Source organism: Sebastes umbrosus, chromosome 23, assembly GCF_015220745.1.
Source record: "Sebastes umbrosus isolate fSebUmb1 chromosome 23, fSebUmb1.pri, whole genome shotgun sequence".
NCBI lineage: Eukaryota > Metazoa > Chordata > Actinopteri > Perciformes > Sebastidae > Sebastes > Sebastes umbrosus.
In genome coordinates, this window is record NC_051291.1 from 16605658 (window position 1) to 16620370 (window position 14713).

At 37.9% G+C, this 14713-nt stretch overlaps 2 protein-coding genes across 2 annotated transcripts; both read right to left on the minus strand.

Moving 5' to 3' along the window:
* Window positions 1-3063: 3063 nt before the first annotated feature.
* mrpl42 (mitochondrial ribosomal protein L42) lies at window positions 3064-6142 on the minus strand. Its single transcript, XM_037759892.1, has 5 exons — window positions 5965-6142; window positions 4865-4928; window positions 3963-4047; window positions 3459-3622; window positions 3064-3191 (listed from the first exon to the last, which is right to left on the minus strand). The coding sequence occupies exons 1-5, from the start codon at window positions 6041-6043 to the stop codon at window positions 3146-3148; spliced, it is 438 nt and encodes a 145-aa protein (XP_037615820.1). The 5' UTR covers window positions 6044-6142; the 3' UTR covers window positions 3064-3145.
* A 1010-nt stretch (window positions 6143-7152) lies between these two features.
* pwp1 (PWP1 homolog, endonuclein) lies at window positions 7153-13990 on the minus strand. The gene is made up of 15 exons (XM_037761096.1): window positions 13753-13990; window positions 12783-12841; window positions 12428-12600; window positions 12196-12281; window positions 11901-11997; window positions 11570-11680; window positions 11223-11353; window positions 10937-11007; window positions 10328-10424; window positions 10152-10213; window positions 9936-10047; window positions 9652-9742; window positions 8782-8903; window positions 8531-8636; window positions 7153-7858 (listed from the first exon to the last, which is right to left on the minus strand). Exons 1-15 carry the CDS (start codon window positions 13816-13818, stop codon window positions 7761-7763), a joined length of 1482 nt encoding a protein of 493 aa, XP_037617024.1. The 5' UTR covers window positions 13819-13990; the 3' UTR covers window positions 7153-7760.
* Window positions 13991-14713: the final 723 nt, after the last annotated feature.

The following is a 14713-nucleotide window of genomic DNA, read 5'->3' on the forward strand; positions in this document are numbered from 1 at the left end:
TTTACTGAACTGCTGTCTGTAATTTGTGTTGACTTTGACTGTGTAGTCATTGTTGGTGATTTTAACATCCATGTTGACAACCAACAGGACAGAGGGGCCAAAGAACTGTGTCAGGTTCTTGATAACTATGGAATGAGTCAGCATGTGACAGAGCCCACACACAATAGGGGACACACTTTGGACTTAATCATATCAAAGGGCCTGAACATTTCCAAGGTTGTAGTGATGGATGTTGCTCTGTCTGATCATTCATGTGTATTCTTTGAGAGTACTCTTCCTGTGCACAGAAATGATAAGACAGAGGTAATCACAAAAAGGTATATCACTGAAAATACCAGTGATCAATTTGTTCAGGCTTTCTCTTCCACACCCACCCTCCCCTGGACCTCTGTCAATGAGCTTGTAGATAATTTCAATTCTAAAATGACAAATGTTATTGATACCATTGCACCCACCACGGTGAAGATTGTCTCTGGTAAGAAAAAATCTCCATGGAGAAATACCATGTTGGTAAGAAATGAAAAAAGAGAGTGTCGAAAAGCTGAACGCCAGTGGCGGAAAACAAATCTACAAGTTCATTATGACATTTATAAAGAGAGACTTTGCATTTATAATTCAGAACTGAAAAATGCAAGGCGGTCCTTCTTCTCTGACATCATCACCAAAAACAATAACAATGCACGTGCCCTGTTTGCTACTGTCGACAGGCTAACAAACCCTCCTGTGTCAGTAGCCTCTGAACTTTTATCCTCCAGGGCCTGCAATGAATTTGCTTCCTTTTTTACAGAAAAAATTCACAAAATCAGACAAGCAGTCACTTCCTCCATAGCAGGTACAGGATGTTTGTTTCCCCTGTGTCCACTTAAACCTGGCGCAAATACCATGACACAGTTTTATCCAATAAATCAGACATACCTGGAGGAAATCATACAACATCTAAAATCCTCCTCATGCTGCCTTGACATTCTGCCAACAGGCCTTTTCAAAAAAGTATCAGATTGTATGGTCTCAGAGCTTTTACAGATTGTTAATGCATCTCTTGTTTCAGGAGTCTTCCCACAGGCCCTGAAAACTGCTGTCATCAAACCACTCCTCAAAAAGAACAATCTGGACTCATCAGTAGTAAATAATTACAGACCGATATCAAATCTTCCATTCTTGTCTAAAATAATTGAAAAAACAGTTTTTTCAAAAATTAAATAGCTTTCTGGCACTAAACAACTCTTTTGATGTCTTCCAGTCAGGTTTTCGACGAAACCACAGCACTGAGACTGCTCTTGTTAAGGTCTTCAATGACATCCGATTGAACACAGACAGTGGTAGAACTACGGTTTTAGTTTTACTGGATCTCAGTGCTGCATTCGACACGGTTGACCATAATATATTACTAGCCCGACTGGAAAACTGGGTGGGTATTTCTGGCATAGCACTCAGCTGGTTTAAATCCTACCTAAAAGACAGGGACTTCTTTGTGTCTATAGGTAATTGCAAATCTGAGCTGAACAAAATCACATGCGGAGTTCCCCAAGGCTCCATCTTGGGGCCTCTTTTGTTTAACATCTACATGCTCCCACTGGGTCAGATTTTTGAGAACAACAAAATAAATTACCATAACTATGCAGACGACACACAAATTTACATAACTCTATCACCAGGAGACTACAGTCCAATACAAGCACTGAGTGAGTGCATTGAACAAGTCAATAATTGGATGTGCCAGAATTTTCTTCAGCTGAACAAAGACAAAACTGAGGTCGTAGTTTTTGGAGCCAAAAAAGAAAGATTAAAGGTTAGTGCTCACCTACAATCTGTGATGTTAAAAAGCTCAGACCAAGCCAGAAACCTTGGTGTAGTCATGGACTCAGACCTGAGCTTTAACAGCCATATTAAGACAATTACAAAGACAGCCTTCTATCACCTGAAGAATATAAGAAGAATTAGAGGACTGATGTCTCAGCAGGATTTGGAAAAACTAGTCCATGCATTTATCTTCAGCCGACTTGACTACTGTAACGGCGTCTTTACCGGTCTTCCTAAAAAAAACAAAAACGATCAGATCAGCTGCAGCTGATTCAGAACGCTGCTGCTAGAGTCCTCACTAAGACCAAGAAAGTGGATCACATCAGTCCAGTTCTGAAGTCTCTACACTGGCTGCCTGTCTCTCAGAGAATTGATTTCAAAATACTGCTGCTGGTTTACAAAGCACTAAATGGTTTAGGGCCAAAATACATTTCTGATCTTCTGCTGTGTTATGAACCATCCAGACCTCTCAGGTTCATCTGGATCAGGTCTGCTTAGTGTCCCCAGAGTCAGAACTAAACATGCAGAAGAAGCAGTGTTCAGTTTTTATGCACCAAATATCTGGAACAAGCTCCCAGAAACCTGCAGGACCGCTCCAACTCTCACTTCTTTTAAAACAAAGCTTAAAACTTTCCTGTTTGCGGGTGCCTTTTATTCTGACACTGCACTATAACTTTTACTCTTTTGAGTTTTATGCAATTTTAGCTTCTATCCTAGCTTTTATTTTTAGCTTGTTTTTATTTTCTAATCTTTAATGTTTTAATGTTTTTATGTTTTTATAACTGTTTTAATTATTTCTTAATGTTCTTGAATGTTTCTGTAAAGCACTTTGAATTGCCCTGTTGTTGAAATGTGCTATACAAATAAAGCTGCCTTGCCTTGCCTTGCCTACAGTTTTACACTGTAGACGAACACATCTTAAAGCTCAGCAAACTCCAGTATATTCTTTGATACCGTAAGATACAAAAATCCTAAGGATGCACCATATGATATCCCTCTTGTTTTGCATACAAATATGAAAATAAAAACTACTTTTACTCTCCAGCTAAAATCTGTTCACCAGGAATTTGAATTATGCTATACTGGTACCAACCATTAGGTTTATATTTGCAGGAGAAATTATAAAAAGTCCCTAAAATCTAGAGCAGTAAATATATACTGTACATTATCACAGTAGACCAAACAGGGCTACAAGTATGATTTCAAAGCCATATAATTGTTCAATTGTAGCAGCACTGGCTCAAAAACTCATGACAACCTACGTAATATTTAACAGTTTATTACACATCATTTTGACAATAACACAAACAAACGTCTTTTGTAGTTTTGTAACTTTGGCCTTCAACTATCTGTCCTTTGGAGGGTCCTTCTTTCTGCGTCTCATGTGGTACCTGTGAACGATGACACAGAGGGAAATTCATTTTGATTGATATCTATCAGCTCTTACACTCTGCTTCACGATTATATACTACCATTATATATATATATACACATTTATGGTGCAGTGGAAGAACAAAAAAAAAAGGACTACAAGAAGTCACCAAGTGTCCATATCAAAGTCGGCAACTGATATAGTCCTGATAGGCCAGCACTGTATCCGTACTAAGGCAGATACATTTTTAAAATGACACATTTTTGTGTGTTATTTGTGTACTTACTGTCCTACTGGATACCACCGGTGCTTGGTGGTGAAAAACATCTTGCTCAGCTCCTCTATAGTGGGACCTTTTTTGTCCTTCAGCACCTCCTTGCTGAGGTGGGCCTTTAAAATCTGGTCATGGGTCTCAACCGGCCTGGTCAGGGGGTCTGGCCGTTCTATAGGCTGCAAAGATTTACTGTTATGAACAAGGCGCCCTCTTACATATTTTTTAAATGATATGTTAATTTCCAGCAATCCTGAAACAATCTCCATATATCTTTTTGTACTGATATATTGAAAATACTGTTATATTTCTAACTGATGCACATCTGTGACAGCAGTATGCAGTCATGTTTATAATTACAACACTTTAAATTCGTTTGCAGTTCTATGTTGCATCACCCTGTGCCAAAAATCTCACTTAACACGTATTCATGAACAGGCTTTGATTTCTCTCTTTGGTGCTACTCAATAAGGTCATGTGACACATTGATTTTTAGGAGGTTAGAAAGCCCCCTCTTACCTGAGTAAGCTCATAGGGAACGTCAACAGCGGGATGGTAGCACACTATGGTTTTCCCATCTGTAGTCACACCGATTTCCACATTACTACATCCAAGAAAGAGAGGTTATCGTTCTGATCACATAACAATGCACATTTAACATTTTCTTAGTTACTATTCTGGGTAATAATTTTTTTTTACATAACTTTTAATGTTTCTTCTCTATGCATTTGGTTCACAATTACTGTAATCATTTACAGACTTTACACCCAGAGGCCACGTATACAGCCTGCATCTATATCTCACAAAACTGCCAGTGTGTCCCCACAGTTACAATTACACAGCACAACCAACAAAATAATGAGAACCTCCTCCTGAACACCAAGTTGCAGCATCTTTTGCTCAATCTTCAACTTGGCTGCCTCAAATCTTAAAAATGCTTCCATAACGGTGAACTGCTTTATTCTTTTTGTTTACCTATAATTAATGTAATAAAAGTTATTAATTGAAAGTGTTTCTAAAAATGTAATACTTATTCATATCAGAGTTATGAATGCAGGACTCTCACCAGCAGACTGAGGAATAGTTTTTTCCCCCAGGCCATCAGACTTTTAAATAGATAATCTATACGACACCTTCTCACACAAAAAGTACCTCAATCATATATCTTATACTGTATATGTTCTTAATATGCCTGTATATGTTCTTAATGTATATATTCTTAATATGTCTTGTACAAAGTATTTCCTTTTATAGTCGTAATTTAACTTATTATTTTTAAGGGAGCTTCCCAGCAAAAAGCATTTCACACGATTGTACCTGTATAACCGGCGTGACAATAAACATCTTGAATCTTGAATCTTAGAGCCATAGACTAAATATTGTATCACTTTTAATTCAAACAGTTAAACTTCTTAACATACCAGTTATGGGCATCAATTGAAGGACCACGGACACTGGACTTCTGTCGCACTGGCATCAAACATGCTGCAACAGAAAGTCAAACAGGTGAGACACAGACACTATGCACTCGACATACTTAACAGGGAACATTTCAACTTCTTTAGCTAGAAATTATATATCACATTTGAAAGCATAAATCCACAGACCACCGTTAATGTTATCTATATGATATTAAGACAGACCCATAAGGTAGGACCAAGAAGTTCTGACACATTCAGTCTTGTGAAGGGCTCATTGCATGGGTGGAAAAAAAGTACAAAATGCAAGTCTCCCTGACCTCCGACCCTTCACCACATTTATTTTTATATAAATGTATTTATTTATTTAACTTTATCTCATTTTAATTCTTTGGATTGTTTAAGTATGTGTCCTCCCTTTTTCTCTGAACTCAATTGTAATTACAGTTTAAGATGAAGTCTTGTTTTGTTTTTTTATGTTTTCTCTCTACCCCCTTGTTTTAAGTTGTGACATTTTGTGTAAAAACAAAGAGACAGCTGTAAAATGAAAATACAGTGGTAAAGAATGTGTTGATTGTATAAGTTGCTGAAACTGCAATAAAAAGTAAGTTAAAATAATTATAATCCAAGGCACACTGTAGTGTTTGAACAAAATTAAAATGCCTTTACCATGGTCATTTTGTAAAATATGTTGTTCAAACACTACAGTGTGCCTTGGATTATTTTTGAGGGAGACTTGCATTTTGTACTTTTTTCCCACCCATGCAATGAACCCTTCACAAGACTGAATGAGCCCAATACACCTGAAGGATCCAAAGAGCACCTTTATGTGATAAACCACAGAGACCCAGCAGCACTTCTACTCCACTGTCCTCAAGTTAGGACACATTGTTTCATTTTTATCTACAGATAACACATGTTTTGACAGTGAAAACACAATAACTGCTAGCTAAATCTGAGTGTCTACCTACAAGCTGAACATACTGTCAAGGTGAGCCTCTGTTATCTTAGCCTCATATAACATGCCAGCTGCTGATAACAGATATAAACTAATACAAACCTCAAACTAATATCTTGTTAAATACATCAGCAACATAACTTACTTTGTCCATGTCGCAGTGTGGCGCCGTTAGAGAGTCTCCTTAAGAGACTGTGAAGTTTACATAAATGACCCGACGCCATGCTAGCAGGATCACTTCTTAGCTGTGCAACACTATAATAGTTCCGTCAGAGCGCTCAGGCTGACTCTGACATCTGTTCCACTTTTCAAACGACCAGTCCCACCATTTTGCATTATTTTTGAACAGCTGATAAATAGACTATACACTTGAAAGAAACTATTTACTTGTTGTGTATCTTATTTCAAAATTGTAATTCTTCCTGCAGCTGTCAGACTCCACAACCAGCACTGCTCCCAGTAGACCACTTATGCACCTAAAACTCACAATAACCTGATATTTTCAGGTGGAATTTCATTCATTCATTCATTCATTCATTCATTCATTCATTCATTCTCACTGTGCAATATCATTTTCCACTTGTGCAATTTTGTTAATAGTCTGTTTATGTCAATACTGTATATACTGCTCCTATTGTTATGCTTCCTTCTATTTAAATGGTTCATATTTTGTTACACTTTGTTTAGCTCTTTTTTACTGTGTTATGTGATGCATCTTGTTTTTTTTGCACTATCCCCTTTGCTGCTGTACACTGCAAATCTCCCCGCTGTGGGACTAATAAAGGAATATCTTATCTTATTTAATCAAAACACATTTAGGAGTTTTGCCTACTCTTATTTTGCAGGGCTAGATAATGTTACATGTATCCTAAAAGACAAAGTCATGTGTCCACTGAAATGGTCACTGATTGTTGAATATAATATATTGTAACACCCTCTCCAAAGGCAAATCATTTATTCAGATGGCAATATTTGAAATGGCATACTTTTCCACATTGGCTTCCATTTTCACAAAACACAGAAACAGTAGGATTCAAACTTTAAACAATCACTGATTTTGATGGTTATGAGGGAAAAACAGTGTTCGAACAGGGTTAAGCTGTTTAGATTGTCATAATTTTTAAGAAACTGACTCCAAAATTCCACCACAAACAATACATCTAATAGGAGGACGGTATCATATCTGCAGCACTCTCTACGTAATTGCAACTTTATCAATTTGACCTCGTTTGATCCATTTTAGACAGAATTACCATGCACATTGTGCATCAGCCACTATGACGAGATGAAGACCATCTGAGGGTCGCAGATCCCAAAGAACAAAAGGTTACACTTTTTTTTTTTATAAACTGTATTTATTTATTGAATATACATCATTTTAATGAGTATTATTTTTCAATACTTTGGCCAGATGTGAGTACACAGGCTTTATTATTACCAGGAAACCCAGTTATGCAATATCACAATGTAAATGACACATATTCATGTGAAAATAGTTTTAGTAGCATATTACATTTGTAAATGTACAGGGAAAGTTTAACTGAAAGGGATCTCAAAGTATCATAAACAATTCCAACAGAATAATTCAAATATTTGAATCGCTGCTTCCACCTAAAAAGCCTCAATAAACTCTTGGAAATATTCACTAATGTGAACGTAAGAAAGAAAGGTCTTGTCTTTTCTTAACACATCTGTGAGTGCGCAAAGCTGCAGTTGTTATCTGCGCAGAGAGACAAGCTGAACATGTTTTTCAGGTGTTTCAGGTCCAGTTTGCATTCTGGCCAACCTTTCAAATCCTTCAGGAATGCAGCTTTGTTTATTCCAATCCTTTCCCCATGAACTACTGCACTATGAGGAACACAGCAACAAGCGGAGCAGCTTGATGTTTCCAGGGATGCTCAGTTTTATTCGTGTTTACAGGTTGTTGATGCGTCCCGAGCATCACTCTGAGACTTCCATGTCTGCTGCGGCTGCAGTGCTGGACACCTGTGATCCCGTGTTCGGCACCAAGCGCTCTCGCTTGCCAAAGACCTCAGCCACTAAAGACAAACAATCATAATAACATGTGAGCATTATTAATTTAACAACCGACTTCATAAATAGACATCAGGCACTGTATACAGTGATGGGGAATAACTAGTTACTGTACATGTAACAGAGTTACGTAATTAAATTACAAAATAATTGGAATGAGTTACAGTAACTGAGACTGAAACAGGTAATTAAATTACAGTTACTAATCAAAATGTCGATGATTACATCCAAAGGGGTTACATCCGAACATATTCTTTATACAGTATAATATTCAACTTATTTTGAAGATCCTTTTATTCAGTGTTCAGCACTGTTGTGAGGTTTACACTGCTTGGTTTAAGTTGATGTTTTTAGGACTTTTCAGCTTTATTAACCAGTTTAAAGCATTTGTTAGAAAAAGGAATCAAATGTAATAAGTTACATTACTTTGATGAAGTAAATAAAATATTTACGTTTCATTTTTAACAGGGTAACTAGTAATCTGTTACCTATAATATGTCTAAAGTAACCTTCCCAACACTGACTGTATATTACCTAATCGCTTAACAGGAAATATACATTATTTGGTAGATTGCAATCAATACGTTTTTTGCAATAAACATGTTTCTCTAAGAATAAAGTGACAAATTATTGTGTGATGTTAAGTGTGAAGAACAAAAGAAAGAAAGTAACTATACCTGCTGCAACATCACTTATGTCCCAAACCCGCAAGCCATCCTTCTGTCCTCCGAAGGCGTAGGCGAAGGGCTGGTCAGGGCAACATGACGCACAGAACAGAACACCCTGTCCACAGGAGGAGAAGTGAGTTGTTATAACTACTTTAACAACCACAAACTTCATAACTTTGACGTGGCAAAATTCTTCTACATTTTGGAGGATTGGGGTGAAAGAATCTGAGATCTACATGTGTGTATGTGTAAGTTCTTACCATTTTCATATCCCGTGTGTGCACCAGGTTGGGCTTGTTGCCCAAAATGTCCCAAATCTTAACGTGTTTGTCAGATGATGAGGTGACGAGGCATCCTTTAACCTGGCTGCTGAGGTCCAAACCTGCAGACATGATGACAAAGTTTAGATGGGATTATTAACTGTGCAGTATGTTTAAAAACACATTAATTCCACCATGAAGTAAATCTATAATCAAAGCATGAAGAAGGCTGTTTGTGCCAATATGCGTGGGTTGTAACCCATCTTAATATGTGCCAACATTGTCTATGTTTTTAGTATTTCACAATGAAATATCCATCTGATTCTTTAACTTTTAGCTAGAAGAGTGCCTTGGACGTTCCTTCTTTTGTGAACTTTAGTGTTCCCTACCAAAGAGCACCTTCATTACACTAGCTTGAACTTCCAAGCACTCCAGATATTTTTTCTTTTTTTCATGAGCAGGGTTAGTAACCATCAACGTTTCACTGGAGCAGGTGTATTCAACATTTCACTGACAATTCCTCCACACTCTCAATACACCTAAATGCAAATGACATGGTGGAAAACATAGAGGGCCCCCTGCTGGCTGGATTGGGTGTTACACACTGGGCTCATCAAAATGTTTTCAAAGACTGAAAATAAAATCAGCCACAAGTTTTCCCACGTTTCTCTGGTATGTGCCAACATTGTGAACCCATAATTTCATCCTTCCTGAGTGACTCACGACCAACAGTCTCACCGCACAGTGCAGAACAACAAGTGCCAAAAATACCCGCACCAATTCAACGAGTGGAAATGTAGAAACAAAGTAAACTTCTTTTTTTGGATGATGAACAATTCTTCCTCTTTGATCACACACACTTCTACGTACCTGACACTTCTCCGTCATGAGCCCTCAGCGTGAAAACAGGTTTATCCGAGCGTGCATCCAGACAGTAGACGAATCCATCCTCTGTGCTGGCCTGAAACACAACCACAAACTCAAGTTAACCGCCGAGCTTGTGAAAGAAATAACACAAGAGGGATAAACAAGGCTTATTGCACAATGACCATAAAGCATACACACCAGCTATATTTATAATTATCATTTACAACCGTTAGGAATGTGAATGGATTATTTCCTTTAAAATAGATCAGAAGAATTTGAGCACCTACCAGGAAGTTGCAGGGTGAAAAGTGGTCCCAGGTCAGACGCTCCACCTGACCACTAAACCTCCAGGTCCGGTTGGTGTTGTCCGGACTACGGCAGTCATACAGGACCACTGTCCTGAAAAGAAAAAAAGATGTTTGTGTCTCAAACTCCCTGTTAAAATAAAATCTGTTTATTCCTTCACCTCATTCTATAAACTCACAATACTAAAAAACACTTACTTATCATATGATCCTGATATCAGAGTCTGAGCCTCAAATGGGTGGAATGATACCGTCTGAACCTGAAAGATTAAAAATGTTGTTTTCCAGAAGCTGAAGCCTGCATGTTTTGAGAATGTAATACCAACAATACACTGTGAATTACATCCAGAATCGTTATTTTTCTCATTAAATACCTTGTCAGTGTGCCTGCGCAGAGTGGTGGCTGGTTTGCCTTGAGCAAGATCCCACAAGATAACGGTGTCATCTGCTGATCCACTGGCCAACACGTTCCTGAGTAAGAGAATTTGTTTTACGGTAAAAGAATGACTTTGAGTTGCATGAGTGTACACAGACAGTCATGGTACATTAACAGAATATGTATGAAATTTCAGCATACCAAACAAGAATCAATTTTAAAAAGTCTATATAACTATGTTCATTTGACTAGCATTAGGTGCATTTTTATTCCCTTTTTTCCAGTACTATATGTAGTGATAATGTACAGCGAGCCGTTCATTGTTGTGAGATAAACCACGACAGGGCGATGCAAGACGTCTTCCTTTTGCATCGACTAGCTGTACATTATCCCGCTTATTACACAGCTACTTCAATCAATAAATTGACACAAAAACTGTCCGCCAGAGTCCAAGATCAGAACTGTGTCCATAGCAACGGTCTGTTATACATAGCAACGGTCTGTTATAAAGAAATAACAGACCGTAGAATGCCGTGATCGACCAATCCGAATCGAGTATTCAACAAAGCCGAGTAGTAAATAAATATATCAGCCTCAGAATACTGACCTGACCAGTTTGTTCCAGGATAAATCCAGCACTGCATCTGTGTGTCCCTCGACAGGCTCTGCTGCTGCCCCCTAGCATCAACGACAACAGGCAGCAATGTGTTAATGATATCTAACAAAGCAGGAAATAATTATAGGGGAGCAGGACGAACATGTCTACTATCAATGGTGTCAAAAATGTAAAACATTTCTTTTAACACATCCTAAAAAATACAACAAACCCTTGCAAAATCAGATCCCCACTCTCACCATACGGAGTATAAGATAGTATAAGAACAGGCTTGTACCTTCTTGCTCTTCTTTTTCTTCTTGGAGGCCTTTTTGTTCCCCAGGGAGAAGGCTGGCTCTAAGCAGTCCACCACATCCAGGTCCCACACATCTATCTGAGGAGTCATGTTGCCCACAGCGGCGTAGTTACCTGTAGTAAGGACACACAGAGGAGAGCAAGGCCAGGTAAGTACACTAGTGCACATTAAATAGATCTTCGTAGTTTTATTTTAGCTCAAGATTAAATATAACGCTGAGAACTATTGTTGATAGAAATCCATCACCGTCAAGTTAATACAAACTGAGGCCTGGTTTGGAGAGGAACAAGATGTCTTAAGGTTTGTCAGAGAAAAACCTTTTTCCTTACCGGGTCCTTCTCCAGGACTGGGGTCAAAGTTCAACCACTCCACACACAGCGGGTAAGCTGGCAGCAGAATATCATGATGAACATACAGAGAGTCCTCCTCAGAGTTATAAACTGTAAAGCAAGAGATCAAGTGTTAAATATATATTGAAATTATCTAATATTAAAGATTTAAAACAGTTAGTACAATAGTAAAGGTTTGTTACTTTCTTTGACATGTACATATGTCATGCATTTAGCTTATATTCTATGCTAGAACAACAGTATCCAAACAAAAGAAGATGTTTCCCCGTGTCTTCTGTCATCTTGTGATGTCACATATGAGGATATTTACCGTGGATCTCCAGATTGCAGATGTCTTTCTCTGCCCTGCCTGACAGGATGAGATTGTCACCGGGCTTGATTTGGAAGTCTTCTCGTTCATACTGGTCCTAGAGGGAAGAACAAAACTAAAAGTAAACTTAACATCAAAGCTAAAATTCCATGGCTTTTTCTCGGGTTTAATGACATTCCTGCACTGGAATACTAATTTTCACAGCTATATATTCATGGATGATATCAGGCTTTAGGTACTACTTGAAGTGTGAATATGCTGAATCTGTATGCGTGTGATCATTGAGGGCACTCACTGTGTCTTTGATGGTGATGTAAGGATCCTCCTCATTAGAGCTGAACACCGTGAGTCCAGCCAGACTGTCGCCGAGACTAGCGGTCACTGAATTGAAGACAGACAAACAACAGATACAATGTCAGTCTGAACAATACTCTGTTACAAAACAGACAAAGTGTAGTTGTAAGACAGACAGAATGAGCATAAATAAGTTACACACATACTGTATATAAACAAACTCCCCCACTCACCTGCATCCTCTTCATCGTATCTATCCAGGCCGTACTCTGCTAGCTCGTCATCTTCCTCCTTCCCTTCTTCATTCTCATCCTTTGGAACTCCAGGAACATCCGCTGTATTAATATCAGTCTCCTCGCAGGCTATACCTTCATCAACATCTTCTTCATCCTCGGCTGCTAGTGCCCTGATTCAGCAGTCGATGAGAAACAAACAGACAAAGAAACATGACACCAGCTTCAGTTGTTAGGGGAAGTAACATAATATTTTGTTTATTTTCAGCTCTCCCTGACTGGCAATGCTTACACTGACATTAAAACATTTTGACAATAGATCACTTGCAGTAATGTGTGTTTTATTCCAACATACCCCAGCTCCTGTCTTGCGTCAGTAATAATGCGCTGTAGCTCCTCTTGGCTCAACTCAACCTGAAATGGAATAAAAAAATGTGGCTTAGATAAGTTGATATGCTCATGTGTCTCTGCCTCTTATCAGACGCAAGAAAATAGAGAGTGTGTTATAAACTACCTTTATGGCATTTTTGGTGAAATCTCTAAATACACCGTAACAGTAAAAATGAAAAGCTAGGAGTATTAGGTGAACTAAGACAAATTTGATATTTCATTTTATTTTGAAAGTTACCATTATATGTTTTTAGAATTACATTTCCAGTGAACCTGATTTTAATGAAACACTAATTAAGATTTCATTTTGTGAGTAAGGCTTTTATTATTTTAGTATAGTAAATATTATTTCCACCCCAAAAACACCATAAAACAGCCAAAAAAAAATACATTAATGAATTCATAAATAAATTAAAAATTCTATTTAAAAATGCAGTTTTAAAAAAGAGAAATAAATATTCACAAATTGAATTAAGAATACAAGTCCTCCACTACTGAGTGCTTCACATGGAAATTAAAATAAAAACATTAAGATAGAAAATAAAATCAGATCTGTACTAGTGCAATAATAAGCTACACATTTTAAATGAATAAATGGACTAAATTACAAAGTAATTAATTACTGTGTGCATTATTATCTGTCCTGCAGACCGTCCTCCTTTGGGCCAATTTCCCATTTGTAGCATTGACTTACTGAGTATTTACAACTATACTGACATGTGCAATGATCCTGACATTTAACTACTCTTCCTACATGATAGTCTGACAGTCTAAGTGACATATTATCTGTAAAGCCATCTAGAAATGTAAATCAGAGGCAAAAGGCTGAGAAGTTGGGTCATTTAAACTAGTATAGTAGCAGAGTGTTCGTGCTATGTTGACATATTAGCCTCCTGTCGGCTAACTCTAGCTAGCTCAACACGTTGGCTACTTACTTTGTCTGGTGTTTCCTTGGCAACGCCTCTCCCAACCCAGCCCACACAGGTAATCTGAGCACTCATTCTGGAGAAAACCGTGTGGTTTAATCGAGTAATCACAATAAAATAGACAGACTAGTGCAGTACAGGTTGTCAAAGCTACTGTAGCTCAGGCACGCACACAGTGGGCGTACATGTGAGTTGAAATGGGTCCTCTGACGCATCTAGATGACGTCCACAGAGCGTTTACCAACCTGCCTGATCACGAATGTAGAGACGTAAACAAAGCACGTTGACGTAAAGCCACCCTAGTCTTAAAGGTCCCATATTATGCTCATTTTCAAGTTCATACTTGTATTTTATGTTTCTACTAGAACATGTTTACATGCTGTAATGTTCAAAAAAAAAATATTTTCCTCATACTGTCAGCCTGAATATGCCTGTATTTACCCTCTCTGTCTGAAACGCTCTGTTTTAGTGCATTTTGACGGAATTGCAACATAATTGCATTGCTAGACAACAGTGGGTCCATGTTTACTTCCTGTCAGCTGATGTCATTCACATACACTGCAACAGGAAATAAACTGGGACACGTTTAGAATGTTTACGTTTAAAACTGCGTAAATATTGTATATTTCTGACATCACAAATGGGCAGAAATCCTGACAGCTTGTTTCAAATGCAAATATTCTGAATATGGGCTGTGTGTATTTCCCTGTGGATTGAGTGTTTCCATACTTTCACAGTATTTATATAGGACTTAAGCCTGCTTTATAATAAAACAATTTTTTTTATAATATGGGACCTTTAAAACAGACAGTGCTGCTTTCATACAAGATATTTTTTTTTAAATATTGCATAATGTCTTAATTTCAGTTGCAAGTACAACACCAAGCAGCTTCAGCATGACAGCGCCTGAGGTTTGGCCTTGCCAAAGGGCACCTCAGTTTCTGTTCAGGAATTGTGAGTGTAAAAAAAA

What these genes read in the sequence shown, in the direction of transcription:
- mrpl42 (XM_037759892.1), bottom strand. Translation starts at nt 6,043, where the DNA reads ATGGCGTCGGGTCATTTATGTAAACTTCACAGTCTCTTAAGGAGACTC. An exon ending in TCAATTGATGCCCATAACTG is followed by an intron (nt 4,048 to 4,864) that starts GTATGTTAAGAA and finishes TCTTGGATGTAG; the next exon opens with TAATGTGGAAATCGGTGTGA. An exon ending in TTCCCTATGAGCTTACTCAG is followed by an intron (nt 3,623 to 3,962) that starts GTAAGAGGGGGC and finishes AAATCTTTGCAG; the next exon opens with CCTATAGAACGGCCAGACCC.
- pwp1 (XM_037761096.1), bottom strand. Translation starts at nt 13,818, where the DNA reads ATGAGTGCTCAGATTACCTGTGTGGGCTGGGTTGGGAGAGGCGTTGCC. An exon ending in ACATCACCATCAAAGACACA is followed by an intron (nt 11,998 to 12,195) that starts GTGAGTGCCCTC and finishes TCTTCCCTCTAG; the next exon opens with GACCAGTATGAACGAGAAGA. An exon ending in TGCGCAGGCACACTGACAAG is followed by an intron (nt 10,214 to 10,327) that starts GTATTTAATGAG and finishes TTAATCTTTCAG; the next exon opens with GTTCAGACGGTATCATTCCA.